The 23,996-nt window shown below is 50.6% G+C and overlaps 1 protein-coding gene across 3 annotated transcripts in view; it reads left to right on the top strand.

Annotated features, from left to right (window-relative positions):
• MAP2K5 (mitogen-activated protein kinase kinase 5) overlaps positions 1–14,356 on the top strand; it is a 278,593-nt gene extending 264,237 nt beyond the window's left edge. For all 3 annotated transcript variants that reach the window (XM_059058573.2, XM_059058575.2, XM_067029606.1), the window contains one exon: positions 13,893–14,356. In XM_059058573.2, coding sequence (XP_058914556.1) covers positions 13,893–13,997 — 105 coding nt within the window. In that variant the 3' untranslated portion in view covers positions 13,998–14,356. The remainder of the gene's footprint in view (positions 1–13,892) is intronic.
• Positions 14,357–23,996: the final 9,640 nt, after the last annotated feature.

Genomic DNA, 23,996 nt, shown 5'->3' with positions numbered 1-23,996 from the left:
GAATTTTCAAGTGGTTTGCTTCCTGTTTGTGGATTTCCTTAGGAAAAAAAAAAGGAGGGGACAGAGTCAAATGGAAAATGATTGCTGATAGCAGAAACTCTGGAGTAACTGGTAATTTTCAATCCTGTATTTTATAGACTAGGCCTGGTAGCTTTGACCTTTGTTACGCTTTTATTTCAAATTTTCCAAAAGGGCTGCCTGAGCCCACCCCCTTGGCTCCCTCACACTCACCCCACCAGTAAGTAACCCTCTCTACTAAACAGAGTGAGGCTCAGAAAACGGGAGCATCATAGCCAGAAAGAGTAAAAAAAAAAAATGGCACTTCAGTTATTTACCCAAAAGTTTGACATCTGGTATCTTTAGCAGTTTTTCCTCTATGTTTTTTGTTGATTTGGTAACATCAAAAAATCTCCACTTGAGCTTCAGTCTTTGTGTGAATGGTTGTTTTTCCTTATTAAGAAACTAGAAAAGCTGTTACTAAGATGAATTTTAAGAGGTAGCAGCCTTTACTTAATTGGATGCTTCTTGAAGTAAGATGAGACAATGGATATGAAGTGTTTTGAAAAGATAAAAGTGTGATGCCAGGGCTCAAAACCTGTGACTCACCTGCCATTCACACACACATTCTCTCCCTCCCTCTCTCTCTCTCTCTCTCTCTCTTTCTTTCTCTCTCTCCTGATGGGTCATCACACTGCATTTTCAGCTATGTTGGCCTCATATCAGTCATATGATATGCCCTTATTATTTTAAAAATTTTCCCAGATTTGTGGTTATGTGCCCTTTTTTCATTCCTAATGATGTTTCCTTGTGTCCTCTTTTTACCATTTTTGTCAGAGGTTAGTCTACTTTATTAATCTTTTTAAAGAACCAGTATTTTATTTGATCATTTCTTTGATATCTAATTCCTTTGTGTTCTTTATTATTTGCTGTTTTATGTTTCCTTTGAGTTTACTTTTTGTTCTGTGTATAATTTATTGAATTGGACACTTAGCTTGTAAATTTCCAATCTTCTTTTCCTTAATATATCCATATAAAGCTATAAATTGCCTTTTAAGTATTACTTTAGCTGCATCCCACAAATATTTATATGTAGTGTTTTTGTTGTCATTCAGTTCTAAGTAATTTCCAGTTTCAATTAGGATTTCTTTTTTGACCCACGAATTATTTAGAAGTATTTTTTGTTTGCAAATAGTGGTGTTTTGTTATCTCGTGATTGTTGTCTGCTTTTCATGCACCGTGGTCAGAGAACATGGTTGGTATAGTATCAGATCTTTGTTATTTGTTGAAACGCCCTTACTACACTTTTTTTTTTTTTTTTCAGTGTTCTCTCTTTGCTTGAAAAGAATGTGATTCTCTAATTGTTGAATGTGGTGTCCTATCTACATCCTTTAGGTCAAATTGTTAATTGCGTTACTTAAATATTTTGAGGCCCTACTGATTTTCTACCTGCTTTATTTATCAATTACTGAGAGAGCTGTGTTAAAATCTCTCACTATTAGTGTGGCTTTGTCTGTTTCTCCTTGCACTTTTGTCAGTATTTGCTTTAAGGTGGTGATGTTAGATGCCTATGTCAAAATGCTGTTGACATTTTAAAATGTTTCTTTTATCTTTATGTAGTGACTCTCATTACCTCTAATATATTTTGCTTGAAATTTTATTTTTGTCTGATATTAACATACCTATGCTTTCTTCTTTTGGTTAGTATTTGTCTGCTATGTTTTCCTATCCCTTTGTTTTCATCATTTCTGTGTTCTTTTGTTTTAAAGTGAATCTCTGCATTTTGCTGTTGATGTTTTTAATTTATCTGAGATGCTCTTTTAATTGATTAGTTTAATCATTTATATTTATTGCATATTGATACACCTGAATTTTTTTTCTACTATCCTGTTTTGTACTTTCTTCTCTACAGTGCTTTTTTGACTTCTTTTTTCTCCTTTCTTCACTCTATTAGATTAATTTTTTCTTCCTTTTTATTCTTTCCAGTAGTTTAGATATTATATTCTATTTCTAGCCTCTTATTATCCCTGAGTTTCTAACTTAATTTAGTAAAGCCTAAGGTTAATCACTAAATATACCCCCCCTTCCCAACAATACGCAGCCTTAGGTTCAATCTCATCTTTATATTATGTAGAATTGGCTTTAGCTGCACATGATTAAAACAAACAGCAGCTTAAGTAAGACAGCAGGGTATTCCCCATACATATAAAGGAAGGCAGGAAGTAGGGTGCCCAGACTAGCTGGCAGTTCCTTCCATCTTTCCAGTCAAGGGGCATTTGAACTCCTGCCAACAGGAATGAGGAAGGGCAGTAGAAATACCCTTTCATTTAAGGACAGTTCTAGGGATTGGCACACAGCATATGTGCTCACATGGCATTGGCCACAACTAGCTGCAAGGGAGTTTGGGCATGCAGCTGCTTTGCTGGGTGACACTGTTCCTTATTAAAATCAGGATTTGTATCACTAAGGAAGAAAGGGGAATGTTTATTGAGAGGCAGCTAGCAGCCTGTGCCACAGCCTTTCTCCCTGGGACATAAGGACCCTAAGAGTTTCTGATCAGTCCCTTCTTTCATGTCCAGAATTTCATTATCATTTTGTTTTTAGATCCTCACAATTAGTCATTACTCCTGTTGTCATTTTGTATAATCAGTACTTGTTGAGATTTATCCATGTGTTTAGCAGTTATGTGTTCCTTATTCCTGTTGCATCCTACTTCCTCCTTCTGAGGTTTCTTTTTCTTTTGGAAGTATATTAAGAGTTCTGTCAGTGAGGGTAAAACTGTCTGAGTTTTTGTTCTAGGATTATCTTCACTTTGCCCTCTTTTTTCTTTTGGCTGCGCTGCATGGCTTGTGGGATCTTAGTTCCCCAACCAGGGATTGAACCCAGACCCTTGGCAGTGAGAGCACAGAGTCTTAACCACTGGACTGCCAGGGAAGTCCCACCCTAACTCTTGGTTGTTAGTTAAATTGGGTTTAGAAGTTTAGATTGACAGTTTTTCCCAGGGCATTGAAGATACTGTGTTGTCCTCTGGTTTCTGCACTTGCTGGTGAGAATCTGCCAGCTGCTCAGCTGCTGCCCTTTGTGAGAGATATGCCTATCTCTCTGGTTGCTTTTAACATCTCTTTTCCTGGTATCCTTCAGTTTCCCTACAATTTGTCTAGGAATAGGTTTTGTTATAGTTATTCTACTTCGAGATCATTATGATTTTTGAATCTGAAAATTCATATCTTTCATCAGTTCTCAAAATTTTCAGCTGTTGTCTCTTTGGATATTGACCCTATATCCCATAGTGTCTCATCTCTTCTTATTCTTTCCTCTGGGTCTTTCTCTTTCACATTAAAAAAATATATTTTTTGTTTATCTCTCGTTACTGACTAGTGCTCTAGGTAATTTTTTCAGACCATTCTTCCAGCTTACTAAATCTATCTTTGCTATATTCAGCTTGCTATCTGGCTCATCTATGGAGAATTTCTTTTGTTTTTTCCAGTCACTATATGTGTTATTTCTGTAAGTTATATTTGATTCTTTTTCAAATCTCTCTTCTCTTTTTTATAATATCTTGTTCTTAGTGTTTCAATTTCTTCTTTTATGTCTTCAGTCTTTTCAACTGTACATCATTTTACATTTTGTTTCCAATTATTTTTCTGTCACCTTGGTTCTGAGAGCTCTGATCTTCCTGTGTGTTGTGTCCACTGACTCTTGTTTCCTCACACGTTTAGGAAGTTTTATTGTAAGCTCATACTGAATGGGGCTTATTACTGTGGAAATTACCGAATTCCAGAAGTATTTCCCCAGAATGTTTTTTCATGATCCTGAGAGATACTCCAGAGTATTGCTAGATCAATATCAATGTTACATTAGTTTATGAGCAGCCTTGTGTTCTGAGACCACAGCAGTGGTACATTGAACCCCAAAGTGCATGAGGCTCAGAGCCACTTCACACAGCATCCCCTTTGCTGATGGGCAGACTTTTTCTGGCTCACCCGTTCTGCAGTCCCAGTTTTGCTCAGGGTCTCAGGCCAGCTCCCCAGGTGGACCTCGTCTCCTGTGTCCACTTACTTCTTCACACTTTCCAGGTCCTACATTCCTAGAACTGATAGCCTCCCTTAGGGCTACAAGACCTCTATGCACACACTTAAAATTCTGGTTTTCAGTTCCCTCTTCATTTTTGGCACTTGCAGATTTCCTTCTTTTTTACAAGTTCATCTAGTATGATTTTTGGAAAATGTTCCATTTTATCTGGCATGGCTGGGAATTTGTAGAGGGAGGGCTTTTAGGCTTAGTCTCTCCCCATCTCTTCATTCACTCACTGTCGAATCACTTTGTTCTGTTTTGTTCAACAAGCTTACTGAGCTGCCTGCTGTGTGCCAGAAATCGTGCTGTGTCTCATTCTTTCTTCCCCTTCTGCATGCTCACATGCCCACATATGCATGTACACACACACACACACACACACACACACACACACACACACACACACACACAGAGCCAAGGTCTCAGAGTTTAAACATCAAATCTCAAGAGGTAAGAAAAAAAGGGGGCTGGAAAGAATCCATCCTTCTGAGCATTGTGTCTTTAAATCCCCACCACCACACAGCCATCACATTGAAAGATGAACCTTGAACGTCCAGATGCCTGTAAGTGGCCCCCATATTCACTGCTTGGAACTGCAGACTCAGCCTCTCAGACAAGAGTCCTCAGCATTGTTGGAGCAAGACCCCCCCCTCCCTCTGGCACCCTCAGGTCCTGATTTCTCTAGGTATCTGCTCAGCCCAAGACTGTGGGGGCGGGGAGCCAGCACGCTCCCTGCTGTTCCCCCAAGTCCTGTCTGAGTTTCCTACAGGGCAGCCACTACAGCGCCCGCTAAATGGGCCAGTGGCACCATTCTGCCTCCCAAATGGGTCAGCTTCCTCTGACACAAACTCATGAGTGCTGGCATCTGCATGTTTACCCCTCACGGTGGCCCACTGCAGTCGTCTTGTGCCCCCTCCCATACCACACTGCTCAAGTCCTGTGGCTGCCCTGTAAGGACAGGCCCTAGAATGACTTGCGGAGACCTCTGGAAACATCTTGCTCTCTCGATTGGCCATTTTCTGACCAATTACTTTGTGTAGGAACACATAGATCTGCTGGGGTGAAAGGTGGAGAGTGCCTTGACACCCCCTTAGATGCCTGTGTACAGTCTAGGATGGCTGGAGGTAAGCAATTTGCTGCTAATAATTGAATATTTGGGAAGAAACATCTATTTCTGTAGCAGTTGTGAAGATAAACTCAGGAAGGTTGATTGAAATGGCATGTCACAGCTGCAAATCATTTCTGAGGTCTTAAAAGAAAATGAAGGGCTAGAAGGGAACCCCCAACCCCAGCCGTGGAAAAGCTTTAGGAATCAGAGGCTGAGAAAGCACAGTCTCAGAACAGACGCCTTGCCTCGGAAAGTTCTGCAGCCAGGGTGTTGGCCCAGGTAGACTGGGCTGGGCAGACAGGCAGATTCCACACTAGCTGATAGGCAAGGCTCACACCCTCATCTTTTTTTTTTTTTTTTAACATCTTTATTTGAGTATAACTGTTTTACAATAGTGTGTTAGTTTCTCCTTTACAGCAAAGTGCATCAGTTATACATATACATATGTTCCCATATCTCTTCCCTCCTGCGTCACCCTCCCTATCCCACCGCTCTAGGTGGTCACAAAGCACAGAGGTGAACTCCCTGTGGGCAGCTTCCCACTAGCTATCTAATTTACATTTGGTAGTGTGTATATGTCCCTGCCACTCTCTCACTTTGTCACAGCTTACCCTTCCCCCTCCCCATATCCTCAAGTCCATGCTCTAGTAGGTCTGTGTTTTATTCCCATCCTACCACTAATCTCTTCATGACATTTTTTTTTCTTAGATTCCATATGTATGTGTTAGCATACGGTATTTGTTTTTCTCCTTAATTCAAAAAGAGTCATGTACCAAAATGTTTATTGCAGCTCTATGTACGATAGCCAGGACATGGAAGCAAGCTAAGTGTCCATCAACAGATGAATGGATAAAGAAGATGTGGCACATATATACAATGGAATATTACTCAGCCATAAAAAGAAATGAAACTGAGTTATTTGTAATGAGGTGGATAGACCTGGAGTCTGTCATACAGAGTGAAGTAACTCAGAAGGAGAAAAACACCCTCATCTTACTGCCTCTCCCCCGCATGCATTCTACCTGGGAGGATAGTAACCTCCCCTCACGCTGCCCAGCGTGTATCTGTGAACCCCTCTCTGCAGACCTCCCACCCAGCCCCAGAGGCAGAGAGAGCTGGGGTATTTGGTTGGGTGACGAGGCCAGCCAGCAGCCTCCCTGTGTTCAACACCAGCTGAGAAATAAGACTCAGGAAATGACAGAAAGGAAGCATCACCCCTACTTCTGTAAAATCTGAGTTGAAGGGCGTGCTTACATGGGTGGCCTGAGGGGCCCTCCTGAGAATTTACCGCAGAGCCCAGTCAGAGGTGAATAGCCTGCCTGGAAGCTTACCAGGAGAGGGCAGGCCAGAATGCAGCCTCCCTTGTGGGCAGGAGACCCCTGAGCCGGGCCTACTCCATACTTCCTCCCAACATTGCCACGCCTCCCCCTGGGGACACAGCTGAGGGGTGTGATAACAACACAGGTCCCTCCGGGCCTACTCCATACTTCCTCCCAACATTGCCACGCCTCCCCCTGGGGACACAGCTGAGGGGTGTGATAACAACACAGGTCCCTCCGTGTGGAAGGATGAAGCCAGGGGAATGGAGATTCCCCTGGAATAGTTTCTTTTTTATAGGTGGGGCCATTGTGGCCCCTCCCAAGCTCTCATGACTCCTGGGCTGGCCAGAGAAGGCTTGTTGACTGTCAATCCAGGGCTCCTTGCCTTACCCCACACAGGGACAGATGGAAGAATTGCTGTGGAGGTGCCTCAGCTTCTCCCTGCTGAGTTGTGCCTGGGGCTTCCCCTGCAGCCACCATCCCAGCCACCTCCTTCCCTGACTCCCCCTGTTGATTAGCTCGGGCACACCCAGCCTGGAAGGAAGCATTGACCTCAGGGATGATCATGGGTTATTATCTCATGTAATTAATATTATAAAGGCTGCCCACTGCCCTGGCACTTGTCAGCCCTTTAGCAGACACTGGATATAGGTGCATTTTTCCAAAAATTATTTAATTTCTCTAATCTGAAGTTATCTCCAGAGTAAGTAGAGATTAGATTGCTAGTTTTGAATCTGTAGCAGTGGAATGCTTTTTATTATGTAAAATTAATGCAGGATCTCAATACTAATATAGGGAAAAAGTAGTGGTTTTTTTAGCATGAATGTGTAAGTAAGTATTCATTGTAGACACTTACTTCTTTAGAAAGGCGTCCATGAGACTTCTCTTGAAGGACACAAAAATCTGAGAGCCAGGGTCGTAGGTGACGGTTATAGTCTAATATCTGCATCAGTGTCCCACTTATCTCTGATACTGTCTCAGGAGCCCCATATCAAGGAAATCCTGACTCACCAGTTGCCTTCTCAGCTTAGGCATCTTTTAAGCCCACATAGAAGCTTTAAAAAGGAAAAGCAGAAAAGTTTTATTTTAGAGTTTAGTTGCTGACAGTAGCTAGCAGCTGTTCATATGAATTGCTTATGGTAAATCTACAGGTCAGAAAAGAGGGACTCAAAGCTTGCAGGAGCTGACACCACTGGAAACTCAGGGCAGGGTTGACCCACACCCCTGGCTGGGAATCGTGCACCAGGCCACTGGGCAGATGTGCTTCGTGGGCTCAGTGCACTGGCTCTGGTGTGGTGCTCACACAGTTTTATACCTACACACAATGTGAGTGGACGTCACAGCCCTGAGTTCTTTTAGATGCCCAGTGCACCACCACAACCTTCCTAGGTGTCAGCCCATGTATGAGCAGTCAGTAATATGCACAGATCTAACAAGCAGACTGCCTGTCCTAAGAGCTGCAGAAAAATCAGTTAACCATCACAGTGCTGGGTAACACATTGCCAATATTCAGGGTAACATTTAGAGTTGAACGTAGTTGAGAGTATATATTATTTTTTAATTAGTTTTTAAACAAATACAGCTTAAAATATCTTAATGATTTGAATCAAACATGTGTGGAAGCCCCAGCACACCTCACACTCTACAGCCCTGCTGGTCTCTGAGGTCCCATCCTATCCTACCGCACCTCCATATTGCCGAGAAGGACTGTTTTACCCCTGCCACGAGGGCTGGATCCTAAAGGGACATGCAGAGAGCCTTCAAGTAAGGCTGGCAGGCCCAGTGCGGAAAGGTGAAGTGATGGGCAGTACGTTGACCTTGGGGCCCCTCCAGCCTCTCAGGTCACCTCTTACAGGCACCTGCCTCACGACGGGACTGGCCCTGTGGCTCGCCTGAGCGTGTGTGGGACCCTTCTTGTTTTGGACTTAGCTGGAGTGTAACTGGGCTGGGCTTGCTTACTTGAATGAGCTCGTGGGTCCTTGGCATTCTGTCCCGTGTGGCGTCCTTGGCGGGAAAGGAGGTGCCTGGTGGCCTGGACCTCACCCTGAGAGAGAGGAATCCTGTGGTCCAGAGAGTCTAGAGCAGCCTCAGCCTGTGACGCCTTCTCCCCAGGCCTGCCCACCCAACCTACGGCCCTTCTCAGCCTAGCATCAGGCTCCTGGGAAGCAGTGTAACTTACCTGTCAATCCAGCTAACTTTTCTTGGCAGTTCCGATGTGATTAGCACTGCCCTGCCCTCAAGGCTTCCAGTCTGTGCTAGGATAAGGTGGGCTCGAATGACGATAATACACAGTAGAACAAGGGTATGCTCTTGTTGTGGGAGAGATGGCACCTCTTGAGAGGAGACATGAAGAAAGGCCCCACAGAGTAGATCTTAGGTTTGGGGTGCAGTCTGCTGCGAGGCATCCTATTTATTATTTCCACCCTATGTCTAGGGTGTGGTCTCCATAGCCCTGGAAAATTTCTTCCAGGCCCTGGGTCTTCATTTTCCTGCTTCTCTAGAATCCAGACCCAAAGAGAAGGAACAGAGACCACCCAGCAGAAGAAGCTGCAGGGTGGATGTCACCATCCCCCAGCCCCGGCACTGACAAGGAAGGACAGCATAGTGGCTGAGGCTCGGGCTCTGGAGACAACACCACATTCAAGCGCCATGGTCTTGGACAGATTCCTTAATCTTTCTGTGCTTCAGCTTCCTCACCTATAAAACAGGCATAATGTAATACTTAATAGGTTTGCTGATTATGAAAGAAATTACTTGATTGTGCCTGACACAGCTTTGAGCAGGGAGGACACAGTTTGCCTTTTGGCCACTGTCATTTCAGTTTGTCAGTTAAAAATTACTAGTTAAAAATAATGTACCATATATTCTTTTAAAAAGCAGGAATTTAAAACTCACTGTGCCCGCCCCCAGTGAGCAGAGTAGTGTGGTGTCCTCCGCTGGCTTCATTCAGCCCTTAACCCTGCCACTTTCTAGCTCTGTGACCTTGCTCCAGGTCACAGTTATTGGCGTCTCAGTCTCCTTTGTGTGTAAAGGGGGTGATGGGTGGGTTCCGGGCCATGTAAGGCAGCCGGGGCCTGGCCCACAAAAAGGGCTCGATGAATAGATGCAGACAGAGAGGACAGGCAGGTCACTTTTTCCTGCCTCAGGCCCACGGCCAACTGAGGGCCTGCGACCTGCCAGGCACTGTACCGGTCGGGCAGCCACACCAGCAAGTCCTTAAATGATTCACATGCAGGAAGTTCTTTAGGAGGTTATAGAAGAGAAGAGACTATAGAGACCCCAAATAGGTAGGTTCCTATTTGGGAAGAAACTCGAAGCCCAACTAAGGGCAGAGAGTGAGGTGTCAGTGAATGAGCACTGGCCTGGGAGTCCAGACACATCAGCCTCAGGCGGTACTTCTCCGCAGCAGGCTTGGAGCGTCCACCTCCTGCCCACACGGTGGACCCCTGGACCCCTCCTCTCCCTTCCCCCTTCGGCAAAAGCATGGAGCGCTGTCCACATGGGGAAGGGCCTGCCATCAGTCATCAGAAAGGCATCTCATCACGATGACACGGTGGGCAAAAATTAGGGGCGTTACTACAGAAGGAGAGGGCCAAACTCTAGCGAAGCCCTGGAGGCTAGTGCCCAAGTGAAGGAGGGTGTCCTGAACACTCTAGTTTCTCTTCACGAGTTAGTGCACGGGCACGATCTGCCCCTCGGCCCCGTGGTGGGAGGTCTGCACCCGGTGATGCCGCTGGCTTTGGTTGTTGTTGACTCATCTCTCTCACTCTCGCCTGAGCCCGCCTTTTGGATCCATCCTACGTCTTCCAGTGCCATCCTTTTCCCTTCATTATGTCTCCACCTTCTGTGGCGAAGTTTGTGGGCCATTATACTTCAACTCTTACCAGTTTAATTGTTGCAATCGGCCCTGAGAGAATTCGGGGAATGAAAGTGGCTCCTGCTCTGCCTGGTGATGAGGCCAGTGAGATCATTCAGCGGCTCCAGCATGCACGCGCCCTGCCAGCCTCTGCGGACTGACCGCTGACACACTCTCCGTGTGGGTGGCAGAGGTCTGGGTATCTGGGGCAGTCACCTGGGGAGGAGGATGCTCTTGACAAGCAGCATGTGGGTGTCCTGGCTCCGAGGTGATGGGCCACGCCATGCTCCCACTGGTCCTTGGAGCCTGAGGGGGCCGCGAGTTTGTCCATATCTGGATGTCTCTGCCTAGGGGGAGATGTGCATTTACCCAGATGCAGAGGAGGGTCTGGCTGCAGGGGGCTGTAGCCCTCTCCAGACCACACAGAGACCCCCCAGAAGGGCTGTGAGGTCAGCTCTCCGGTTGCAGGTGCAGGAGAGCATGTGGTCCTGAGCATGGCATTTGGAGTCAAGAGACCCACGTTGTGGTTCCAGCCCAGCCCTCGCTTGCGTGACTTCACACAGGTGCCTGAGTGTCTGTTTCCTCACCTGCGAGGGGGCTGTGTGCGCCTCCAGAGCATGGGGATGTGGGAAAACGAGAACAAACCCCTTGGCAAGGGCCTGGCACACAGCACTCTATCCACGGTGCAGTTTCCATCGGTCTCCAGGCATCCGGCTGTTGCAGGCATCTGCTCGGGCCTGTCAGGAGCCACCTAGGAATTCAGGCACCTCAGGGAGGCCGAGTGATCTTCATGCTTTTGCCAGAATTGTCCATCAGATTTTGTTTGCTCATTAAACTCATGAGGAGTACCTGCATCGTGTGCATCACAGGACTGGAGGAGTGTCTGCTGTACTGCAGGGAGGAAAGGGAGCACGTGTGCTGTCAGGGTCACAGGGGATGCAGTCAAGCCCTGAGAATGTACCAGAGTAGCAACCAGAAGCTCCAGCACTTAACCAGTCATGTCCCCTCCCCAGTGCTGTTTCCTTTTCTGTAAAATGGGGTGACGGTATACTTTCCCTGCTTCCCACCCAGGGCTGATGGGAGGGGGCAGAGTCAAGTAAGAGTGATCTGCCACCCTGACACACTCTCCCAGGATGTCCCAGGGGTCAGGACCTGCCGTCTCAGTCCCCCTCTGGCCAGGCAGGCCTGAATCCCATGGCAGAAATAAGGCAAGGGGAAATTGCAATCTGACTCTGCCTACCCCAGCTCAGCCCAGGGAGCGCCCCCGGCAGTAGGTTTGGGTTATAGAGACTTGTGATCCAGTCGCAGCTCTGGGAGATGGGGCAGGTCAACCGTGACCTCTGTTTCCTCATCTGCAAAGTGGAGATTATTGTGCCCACCTATGTGACTTAGTGCCTCCACCCCAGACCGTGAGGTGTGCATGGACACTGTAGGCAGAGATGCTGCCAGGCTATCATGGCCCCCAGGGTCTCCAGTGCCATCTCAGCTCCTGTTTCCCTCTGTACAACTCTCCATGTTCTCACTCCCTACATTCTGGCTTTCTCTGCGTGCCCATTCAGATGGTGGACCAGGCAGCCTACAGCTCCCACATTCTCCTGTCACAGCCCAGGATGCCTAGAGAGGCTGGGGTCTCCCCTCCATCTCTGTTTCTGTCTCTCTTTCCTCTCTTTCTCCCTCTATGATTCCCCTTCTCATTCCTCCCAAACCCATCAACAGTGGCTGGGGACAAAACCACTTGTCTTGGTCACTCCTGTGCAGGGTGGTGTAAAGCATCAGGGGTACACAGGAGATGGGGGTCACCTCCCAGTCAGGGAGGACAGGAAAGGGGCAGAGTCGCCACCAGAGCGGTGGATGCTGACCCTCTCCTCGTCCGCCTCTGTGCACCTGGGCAAAATGCTTCCTGCAGTGTAGCCAGCAGCCTTCCTGTAACTGGAGGAACGCTGCACTCCCCTCCTGCGGTTCCGCTCTGCTTGTTCCTGAACAGATGATAACAGAGATGGAGCATATGGCCCCCAAAGTCACCGGGCATTCTGGGAAAGTGACACTGTGCCACCCCAGGCTTCAGGGGAGGGGCCCATCGGCTCCTGAGCACAGCTTCTCCCTTTGTTCTTCGGCTCCTGAGCACAGCTTCTCCCTTTGTTCTTCAGAAGGGCACAGGTCACCTCCTCTGAGCCTCCTGAAAAGGAAATGTGCTCACTGACTTCAGGAAGAATCCCCTCTATCTAGGCACTGATTTAGGCAGGCACACATAAGGTGAGATAATATGTGTCGGGGTGGGGGACATATGAGAGCCAAGATAGAGTCCCTCTTGGGCCTCTCCCACCTCAGCGCCCCCTCAGGCTTGTGCTGCCTGCGGGACAACCGCCCGACCTGACCTCCCGCCCCCTCCCCAGCCTGGTCCTTGGCTTCTCCCACACACAGTGGGGTCTGGGCATCCGAGCCCTGGCCCCGTCCCTCCTGGGTCTGTGATGAGCTCATCAGGAAAGCTGCCTCAAAAGCCCTGCCTGGCCAGAGGGGAGGCAGAGGGGGCCCAAGAAGGGCTCAGAAAGCAGGAGGGAGCAGGGAATTTGGAGCTGGATGGCTGAAGCGGGAGGGAGAGAAGGAGCAGGGGGGGACTTGGGGAGAAGGCAGCTGGGAGCTCCCCATGCTCTCTGCTCGCCCAGCGTGGCTCCCTCAGTCTCAGGCTACAAAGTTTTTTGGTAGGAGAGTAGGCTACCAGGTGAGCATCCCTTGGCAGAGAAGCACTTGGAGAAGAGGAGCGAAGAGAATGCTTTCCAGCTTTCCTTTCACCTTTGACCTGTGGCCAGGGTGATCCCATGGCTGCCCCTGCTTTTTTCTGACCTTTCCTGGGAACTCCCAAGGTGGCCCTAAGATTGTGAGGAGGAATCTTGTCTCTTCAGGACAGCTGGGGAGGGGGCTGACTAAATATAACCTGGCCTGCCTGTGGGCTAAGTAGGTTAGAGCCTGGGGGGGCCACATGGAGGCTGTAGCGCCCCTCCAGAGTCCAGTCCCCAGCCCCCAGCTTCTCACCACGAACCAGCACATCCGTCCTCCCCCTGACATGTTTGCCATCCCTCCACTCGCAGATTGTTCATAGGAAGGCTGGAGACAAAGAAGAAAACTGGAGTTGATGTAGCCCCTGATGAGATGATTCTCTGGTCTCTGGGCAGCAACTTGATAGGAACGCTGGCAGCTCCGGTGCCAGGCCTTGCCTGCCAGCTGTTGGAGTGATGCTGGGCTGTGGAAGGGCCAGGAAGTGTGGAGTTAAGATAGGCTCACACCCTTGGGGATCTTTCAGGCTGGTTGGAGTTTCAGGAGAAGGTAGCCAAGCACCAGGCAGAATGTGAGGTTTGCAGCGAGTGCTGTAGACAGGCATGTCATTGCTCCACCTTGGGCCTCAGTCATCTAGGCTGTGAAATGGGGCTGAAGCTGCCCTCACCTCACAGGGCTGTTGGGGAAGACTGAGAACAGGACTTGGAAAGTGATGACGTGCAGAGTCTGGGGAATGCCTGTCACAGCTTCCTCCTCTTCCCCGCAGGGCCACCCATTCATCGTCCAGTTCAACGATGGAAATGCCACCGTGGTGTCCATGTGGGTGTGCAGGGCGCTGGAGGAGAGGCGGAGCCAGCAGGGTCCCCCCTGAGGCTGCAGTGTGATGCTGAAAGCCCAGGACTGGTCACCAAGGGGAAAACATGCCTGTTGTGCCCTTCGTTTGCTGTCCGCACCAGAAGAGCTTTGCTGGACTCACCTTCGACTCTGCTGGCAGATGACCTTGCGTAGGGAGCCCTCAAGGGTGGTCAACCCCTGCAGGGCAAGCCCTCGCCCGCCCTTGGGTCTGGAGGCCTGACTGACAGGGTGGGTAGAGGGGTTGGGGCATCGAGAAGAGAGGCCCCTACGCCCTTGCTCCTCTTCCTTTTTCCTGACATTCTCCTTTGTAAAGGGTCAGGCCCCATCAGTATCACTGACGGGAATAAAAGTATTACTGCTTTGTGACTGCCCACCGCCAGGAGGGTTGTGCTGTGCAGAGGGTCTGTTGCCCACCCAGGGCTGGGAGCAGTGCAGGGATATGTGTGGCAGTGCCAGCCCCCCAGGAGTGCTTCCTGCGGTTCTGTGACAAGGCCCACAGCCTGGCCCATTTGACAGGTAAAAAACTGAGGCGTGGAGGTCCCTGAACCAAGTCCCACGGCGAAGAGTGGCCAAGCCAGCACTAGAGATAAGATCTCAGGACCCACGTCATGTGCTCCTTGCTGGGCTGGAGTTTGTCCCCACCCTCAAGGGCCAGGCAGTCCCAGCAGCAGCTCCAACTCCGACACAGTGATCTGATCTGGGGCTGTGGGTGAGGAAGGAGACCAAGAGCTGGGAAGAAGCCTGGGGTGGTTCTGAGAGGCCCTCCTTCCCTCCCACCCCACACCCCGCCACAAGCTCCTCTCTGCAGCAAGCTGGTCCTCACTGCCCTTGACGTCACACCCAGGGAACCTCACTCACCTCGGGCCATTCACAGCCATCCTGTTAGGTAATCCTCTCCATCACCGCCAGGTAAGTGTGCTACCCCCGTTTTACAGGTGAGGAACCGAGGCTCAGAGAGGCTCGGGTTGCACTTGGAGGTCTAAGTGGCGTTCTGACACATCCAAAAGCAAACTCCTGTGCCACGCATGCATCCAGAACCTCCACCACTTTCCCGTCTCCATCCTGGTGCCCACTCCAACATACTGGGACTTGGCCTTGCCTCCTTTCTTTCTCTTTCACACCGCACATATGGCCTACCTGGAAGTCCTGCTGTCTTTACCTTCAAACTGCATTGATTCCACCACTTCCCATCCTCATCCACGGCACCACCACTGGACCACTGCAGCAGACTCCTACCAGGCACCTGCCCCTGCAGTCTATTCTCCACACAGCCACTAGAGGGAGCCAGGTAAAACAAGGCAGATCCTGGCCCTCCCCGCTTGGAACCTCCAGGGGCTCCAGCTCACTCAGAAAACAAGACAAAGACCCAGCAATGGCCTGTGTGACCCTATACAGTCTGCCCCCATTATCTCTGACCTCAACTCCCATCACCTCCAACTCTCACTCTACTCCAGCCACCTGACCGACCCTTGAACATCCAGGGACACTTCTCCACTCAGGACCACAGCAGAGACACCTGGCTGACCCCCAAAGGTTCATGTTCCCTCCATATTGTAGGGCTGTGGGGAAGCTGCTACTCGGCCCCAGACCAGCTCTCCCAATCCCCCTTGCATTTAACAGGGGCCTTGTGGCTAGTTCTCATCAATTGAAGCAGATGGTAGCTTGCTTCCTGGCCAAGAAACTTAAAATGCAGATGTGCCTTCTGTGTTACATGTTTCTCCGTCCTCCTGCTAAATGGAAAAATGACTATAGTGGGAGGTGCGGGAGGCTGAAGTCCAAAAGGAAGGAGCGTGAATCCTTGAATCACCAGTTGGAAGAACATGCTGCCCCCAGGAACCCCTGCACTGGACTGTTAAATGAGCTTGAACTAAACTATTTTGCGTTTATGTTACAGGCAGCTAGTATTATGCCATCTAACATAGGCCTTCATACCGGGTGTAGGACGTTCTTTCTCCAAGTATCCACATGACTCACTTCTGTCCCATTCAGGACTTTGTTCATATGGCATCTCAGTGAGTCCTGACCTGACCGCTCTATTTAAAATCACAACCCGCCCACACCTGCCCCCTGGGACTCGTGTTCCCCTTGCCTGCACCACTGTCCTCCATTGCATTTGTTACAAACCACTAATTGTACTCATTTATTTTATCTTCCATCTCCTCCCTTCCCCTCCTCCCCATTAGAATGTACGCGGCACAAGGGCAGAGATTCTGGTCTGTTTTCTTCATGTGGCATCCACCCCTCCGGTGCCAAGAACAGAGCCTGGCCTCGTAGGTGCCCAGTAACTATGGCCTGAGTGGAAACTGGCTGCACTGTGATTCCCAGCACTGCTCAGTCCTTTGCCCATGAAGGGCTCAGCCTATGTGAGGCATCCTTTTGTTTCCTGGGGCAGAGCCGTCATGTTCTTGGTAACACTTTTCAAGGTGGTACGGGCCTCCAGCTGCCCCTGGGCCTGGGGCAGAGCACCTGCCGCATCCCTGGGGCTGGGAGGTCACAGGATTAGATGAGGCCCGTGCCATCGAGGCTGCTGCTCCCCAGGTCAGTGCTCAGGGCAGGGAGAGCTTCACGGAGCACGTGTTGTGGACTTTTTGAGGAGGAGACGCTCCCCAGAGGGGCCTCCCCAGCCCAGAACATGAACCAGCCACCACCCAGACGTGAAGTTCATTCTTGATTTGGGAAGCTTCACCCAGCCAGCCTGCTATCCCCAAATCCCAAACCAGGGCAGGGAGGGAAAATGATCAGGCATCCCATGCAAGCACTGTGCTGAGGGCTTACTTTATCTACCTATTTAATCTCTGCAGCAATCACATGAGGTAGAAGGTATTATTAATCTGCCCATTTTACAGATGGAGAAACCAAAGCACAGAGAGGCTAAGAGACTTGCCCAAGGACACCCAGCAAGTAAGTAGCAAAGTACCGTTTGGAACTCAGAGCCGTTCTCTTAACCCTGGCTCCAGAAGTCAGTTCCACAAGCACTACATATGTAACACGTGAGCGTGCACACACATACCCTGTCCTCAGGAACTCTGGTGTGCAAAGATACTACATCCATACCTTTGGAGTGGGGCCCAGGGGTCTGCTCTGTGGCCACCCCCAGGACACAGAGGCAGAGCGTCCTCCACTGGCACTGAGAAACACTGCTCTGGAGGGTTCATCAAGGCCCTGGACCTGGAGACCAGCTTCCAGGATGACCTTGGACAAAGCATGTCTCCATCTGAGCCTCAGTTTCCTCTCTGGTAAATGCAGGAGTTGATCCCACTGAGTCCTGGAGTTCCTCCCAGCCCTGATGTTCAAGAACAGGGGTTCTCACCTTTTGGGGCCATGGACCTCCACAGGTGTCACACAGAAGTGACAGACCCTCACCCCAGAATAACGTGCACCCACACGCTCGCACACACAGTTTTGTCCAAAACTTAGGGTTCATGGAGCCCTGGAACCCACTCACTCGTGGACTCCACGTCTAGAGCCCCAGCTTTGGGGCAGCCCTCAAGGTCTAAGTTTCCCTTGGGTTCAGTCTTGGGAAGATGGGGAGCTGGGCAACCCCTGAGGGGTTCTCCTGCAAAGAGCCCTCTGGCTGACAGGGCCCTCTTTGGCCTATTTAGGCTCGGTCATCCCCCCAGTCACCCTTGACCAGCCCCAAGGCCAAGCTGCCCTTGCCCTGAGGGGTCATGGAGGACTGAGACCTGGAACAGGAGGGACGGGAATGAGCTCTCCCTTCTGCCCAGACTGACACCTCACCCACCGTCACCCTGCCCGTGCAGCCAACCTCCACTCCTCCCTTGAGGCCCCTCTCAAAAAGCACCTCCTCTTGGAAGCTTCTCTGGTACAGATGTGAGCCCCCTGAGGGTCTGACTCATAACCCCAGGACCTGGCCAGGGTGGCACATGGCAGGTGCTCTGAGTGTGGGAGGGCTGGAGGGCTGGAAGGGTCAGGCCTGCAGGCCCCTCCCCAGGGCTTGTCACTGTCCTATTCTGGTCTCTCACTCCAACGCTCAGAGACACCCATTTGCCTTCTAACCAGGACATCCAGGAGACCAGACCCCCACGGGATGCAGCCTCGGGCCTCAGACCCTCAAGCCTGGAGGGGGGTATTTCTGGGACAGGTCAGTTCTCGTGGAGCCCGCAGTTCACACTGGGAGGTGGGTGCCACCCGAGCCTGGAGGCAAGGAGTCCCCTCAGCACTCAGCCCGCTGGACCTTCCTTGTCCTGCCCTTGGTTTTCCCATCTGGGAAGTATGGGTTACAGGACCCCAGGGCTTTGGAGATGCTCCAAGAAGGCATTGGGGACAGGGAGGAAGGGTGGGACCCTTGTTCCCCACATGTGGTCAGACAAAGGCCTTGTGGCCCAAAGCAGTGTGACCCAGAGCTGAGCCCAGCCCATTTGGGGGTTGTCAGGCCAGTGCAAGATGGGCTGGGTGCCGTAACCCGGCTGAGGAAGCCATGGGTGCCCTGCCTGCAGGCCAAGAACCTGGGGCCTTGCACTTGAGCTGAACAGACCTGAATCTTTGGGGGGAAGGCATATGCTTCCAGATCTCTGCACTCTCAGTGCTGAAGGCCAGAATATAACCTCAAAGTGAGGCCCTGGGATGGTGCCAGGCATGCAGGCAGGCAGCTCCGCAGACCCCCTCTGTCGCACAGGTTGGTTAGACGGGGATGGACAGCTGCCTCCACGTGGGCAGGGGGAACGCAGAGAGGGTCATGATGCTGCCTCAAAGATGTCTTCCATCCCCACTGACTGCTGCCCAAATTCCCCACTGGAGCTTTGTCCTGTAGCTAAGTCTGGGCCCTATTAGGATGGGAGCCTGTGTTCACAGTCAGAGTACAGGGAGGGTGGGGAGAGAGGCAGTGCCAGGCAAGGCTGCAGAAGAGCATGAAACAACAGAAGCAGGAGGGCAAGAAGGGAGCCAGCGCCAACAGCCCATAACAGCCCAGGCAGCCAGCAGGGTCCTGACTCCACACTTGAGGCCAGGTGGGCTCCCAAGGCTGTACTGGGTCCAGGTCCCAACCTCCTCATTGAGGACCTGGGGTGCTTTCCCTTCAAGCAGCCAGAAGTGGCTCAATCCAACCACAGGTGGGAGGCTGAGGCCAGGATCAGTTGTGAGGGGCTTGTGGAGAAGGCCAGCAGCTGTGGTGATACGGGACAAGGGTGGGGAGCCCAGGCAGGTGGAAGCAGGAAATGGCCCAGGACGCAGCCCCCAAGCCTGGTCCTTGTGGGCGCTGGCTGCTAGTGCGGGGGGGGCGGGGGGAGCAGAAGGGAGATGGGAGGGGGGGTCACCAGCCCTCGGCGGCAGAGCTGGGTTTTGATGGTGCTTCCTGGCTTTGTCATGACTCCTTTCCGCTTGGCAGAAACCGTGTCCTGATCCACCCCAGATGCCCGTAACCTAAGAGACAGGCAGGTGGGTGTGGCTGGCAATGGGTGGGACCCTGCAGGAGGCGGCCAGGTGGAGTCCCAGAGACAGCCTGGGCAGGCACACTCTATAATCCAAGATGGATTATAAAGTGGAGCGGGGGAAGCCAGCAGAGCCCAGGCCTCGTAATGACAAATTTTCTGCTGAACAACTACAAATATTCGCCGTAACTTTGGACAGAGTCTGAAAAGGACTTTGTTTCCTCCCTTGGCGGCATCATTTGTCTTGTTTTGAAGCCACGAGATTGCAGGGACGAACTTATAGACTAAAGTTTGTCTTAATTGCTGTGGTGTCACCACCTCTCTGGCAGATAACAACACAATGAACAAGTCGATGGGGCTGAGCCCTCCAGGTCCTTCTTCTAAAGTGAGACAAATTTCCCTCCTTTGAGCCCAACAGTCCATCGGCAGCTCTGTCATTTATTTATCTCCCTAACAGTTTGCATTAACTTGCAAGGGATAAAAAGTCTCTCCTGTCCTCAGACTTAGTTAAAAGCAACCAGTCAGGCTGTATTGCTGGTTCTTCCCCAAATTTGCCTTTTATCTTTCTCCCATTTGGGGAGGTGGGTAGTAGGGAGAGCAATGGGGTGCACACTGAGAAAAGCAGTGAGGGTGGCAGGATGAGAAGAGAGCACGGAGGGTCCCCGGAGTTCCAGTGTCCAGATCACCTTAGTTCTGAGAAAGGAGAAATAGTGCTGTCTTGCAGTATCAGCTGGGCACAGCGCACTGCCTTCACACTCGCCTTCGTTGTTCCTCCCAGCACCCCTGCAAAGGCAGCGGCATGGTTGCCCCACCTCTGTCTCCCACTCCATGTTCCCATCACAGGGGTTGATGCTCTACTTCTTGAATGAGCTGAGCCCCTTCTGCCTGTGAGCCATTGCACAGGCTGTTCCCTCAGCCCTGGACATCATTCCTCGCCACCCTTTTTCTCCTGCCCAACTCCTACTCATCTTCCAAGGCTCAGCTGAAATGCTCTGGGAAGGCCTTTTCTGACACCCACCCACCCTGGATCCCCATCACCACGCGACCTCACTGTCTTGTCCTCATTGCTTTTCTTGCACCGTCTGTCTGCCTTGTTCCAGTGAGAGCCCCAAGAGGCAGGAGCTGGGGCACTGCCTGGCATTCAGGAAATGCTTAAGAAATAGTGATTAAATAAATGGAGGGGAGGCTGGCGGGGCTGGTAGGGCTTCAGAGAACTTAGTGACCCAGCCTCCACCATCCCCCCATCTAGGAACAAGACCCTAGTTAACACTGCACAGCTGTGGAGTGTGGGTGCTCTTCAATATCCTCTCTATTGTTCTGCATTTTCCTAATATAATGCAACAAATGTATTATTTTTATAATAAAAATAATTTGTTTTAAAGGTATTTTAAATCTCTTGGTCAGCAAGGCAGTGGGAGAGGCAGCATTCAATGTGAGTTCTTCTGACACCCAAATGGAGCCCTTCTCCTCCTCCCCCCGCCCTCCATGGCCTCCTGGACCCCTTTTTGACAATCCTGTGTGGGAGGCAGCAGAATGTAGCGATGAAAGGCATGGGCTTGGAGTCACACAGACCTGGGCCCGAGTCCTGGCTCCTCCACTGACTCACTGTGTGACCCTGGGCAGGATACCTAACCTCTCTGGAAAGGCCTGTTTCCTTTTTTGGTAAAATGGGGTAACAAGAGTGTCCACCTAATGGGTTGTTGGTGTCATTATTGAATCATCCTCCATGCTGACCATGACACGCACAAAACACTTCCAGAGGGCTGGTTTCCTCCCCCCTCCTGCAGGCACCCCTGCCCCACATATACACAGACCCACACAGCCACTCCTCAATCCCTGTGACTCCCCACTTTTTCATCTGCCCCCTGCCCTTCAGGTCTGGAGAAGGACAAATGATGAGAGTAATAAGACACATCACCACCAGCGAGGGCCACTGCACATTTGGCATGAGGGCCTGGCATGGGCATTCTGGCCTCTAATGGCAGTGCCTGTGGGTGACCACAATGCTCTCCACCAGTGTGTTCCTCAGCCCACACCCAGGCCTTCCTGGGCTTCCCCCAGGAGGCTTGTGCAGCTCAGGGCAATAGCTCCAGGCTCAGCCCTGGCCATACCCAGTGGGGACAAAGCTCTGGATTCCAGGCAGTAGCTCAGGAGGCTCAGGGTGTGGACAGAAGTGCCCCCACCTGGATGCACACATGCTCTCATCCATATGCTGTAGTCATCAAGTTCCTGCATACACTCCAGCTTCCCAGGGCCTCTTTTTTGAGAGACAACTGTAGTAGGCAGAATATGACAGCCCCCCAAAGATGTTGACACCCAGAATCTATGAATATATACATATATTACAGGGGAAAGGAGAATTAAGGTTCTTAGTCACCTGACTGATTATCCTGGGACTTCCCTGGTGGTGCAGTGGTTAAGAATCCGCCTGCCAATGCAGGGCACACGGGTTCGAGCCCTGGTCCGGGAAGATCCCACATGCCACAGAGCAGCTAAGCCCTTGTGCCACAACTACTGAGCCTGCTCTCTGGAGCCCGCGAGCCACAACTACTGAGCCCACGTGCCTAGAGCCTGTGCTCCACAACAAGAGAAGCCACCGCAATAAGAAGCTCGCGCACCACAACAAAGAGTAGCCCCTGCTCACCGCGACTAGAGAAAGCCCGCACACAGCAACGAAGACCCAACACAGCCAAAAATTAATTAATAACAAAAATAATTAAGTTAAAAAAAAAGATTTTTCTGGATTATCCAGGTCAGCCCAGTGTAATTATAAGGGTCCTTTAAAGTGGAAGAGGGATGGGGCTCCCCTGTTGGTCCAGTGGTTGAGACTCCACGCTTCCACTGCAGGGGGCACGGGTTCGATCCCTGATGGGGGAAGTTCTACCTGCTGTGAGGTGCAGCAAAAATGAAGAGGGAAGCACAGGCAGAGAGATTTGAAGATGCTACACTGCTGGCTTTGAAGAAGGACCCAGGAGCCGAGGAATGCAGGTGGCCTCTAGAAGTTGGAAAGGGTAAGGAAATGGATTCTCCCTAGAGCCTCCAGAAGGAATGCAGCCCCGCTAATGCCTTGATTTTAGCCCAGTGAAACCCATTCTAACTTCTGACCTCCAGAATTATAAAATAATATCAATACATTTGTGTTGTTTTAAAACACTGTGGTAGTTATGGCAGCAATAGGAAACTAAATGTCTCCTCTTCATTTTCCAGCCCAGGCTGTCCCAAATGCCTTTGGAATACACTGTTCCGTGCGTACAGCCCTTTACAGTTTACAAAGCCCATATTCCAGGCCCCCATCCTCAGCTGCCCTCCCCACTCACCAGGCTTTGCCTGCTCTCCTTCTCTCTCCCTCCCTCCCCGCACCTCTCCCAGCACCATGCACCCAGCACCACCAACTCTCATTCTCCAGGAGTCAGTTTCCCTTCTCCAGTTCCACTCCCCTCCCCATTTCCTCCCCAACAGGGCTCAGAACTCAGCCTCCTTGAGCCTTGGAGGCTGACCCTTACAGGGCCTCAGTCATCCCAGTACCAAGGACTAGGGACTTCCCCCAGGGCCCAGTAGAGACTCTGAAGACACTGTTTATTCATCAGATCCTTCCTCAGCACCTCCTGTGTTCCAGGAGCTGGGGACACAGTAGGGATCAAGGCAAACTAGTCCCTGCACTCTGGAGCCTCAGTTTCCTCAACTGCAAAATGGGGATAATAATATCTACTTTGCAGGGTTATTGTGAAGATTAGAAATGCATTTATGACAAACGTCTAGCACAGACAACATAACAGAAAATAAGTAATAGCTATTATTATTATACGTATTAGTCTTTAGGTGTGATTCATTCATTTCCTTGTAGTCTCTGGTGTGTGGGGAGGTACAACTAAAAAAAATTAAAATAAAATAATAGGGCTTCCCTGGTGGCTCAGTGGTTGGGAGTCTGCCTGCCCATGCAGGGAACACGGGTTCGTGCCCTGGTCCGGGAAGATCCCACATGCCGCGGAGCGGCTGGGCCCGTGAGCCACGGCCGCTGAGCCTGCACGTCCGGAGCCTGTGCTCCACAACGGGAGAGGCCACAACAGTGAGAGGCCCACGTACCGCAAAAAAATAAAAAATAAAGAACAAAATAAAATAATAAAGCAGGGTAAAGGGATAGAGAGGGACAGGATTAGGGCTGGGGTGGAGCAGTGGTATTGGGAGGAGGGTCACTTTCCTATTTCCATTGATACCAGCTAAGAAAACTGGATCTCCCACTGTGTGCCAGGCTCTGGGCTGGGGCCCCTCATCTCATTTAGTTCTGCCAACATTCCTGTGATGCCAGCATGCCCATTTCATGATTGAGGAAGCTGAGGTTCAGAGAGGTGAAGTAATTCACCCAAAGCCACACAGCCAGGAAGTAGTAGCCATAAGAGTTAAACCTAGATCTGTCTGAGGTGAAGGCTGTTTCCTCAGCAACAGCTGTCTCCCTGTAAGATGCAGACTATGTTCTTTCAGAACTCTCGCTCCACTAAGAGACACGGAACACTCCACTGTCACTTCGTCCCAGACCATGTCGTAATAAAGGCACATGCCACATACATCAGGAGGCAGAGGAAGAAGAGAATTAGCAGTGGGGAAAGAGGGAACATCTCAACAATATTTGC

Source organism: Kogia breviceps, chromosome 3 (assembly GCF_026419965.1).
Source record: "Kogia breviceps isolate mKogBre1 chromosome 3, mKogBre1 haplotype 1, whole genome shotgun sequence".
Classification (NCBI taxonomy): domain Eukaryota; kingdom Metazoa; phylum Chordata; class Mammalia; order Artiodactyla; family Physeteridae; genus Kogia; species Kogia breviceps.
This window is presented reverse-complemented; position numbering and strand designations above follow the sequence as displayed.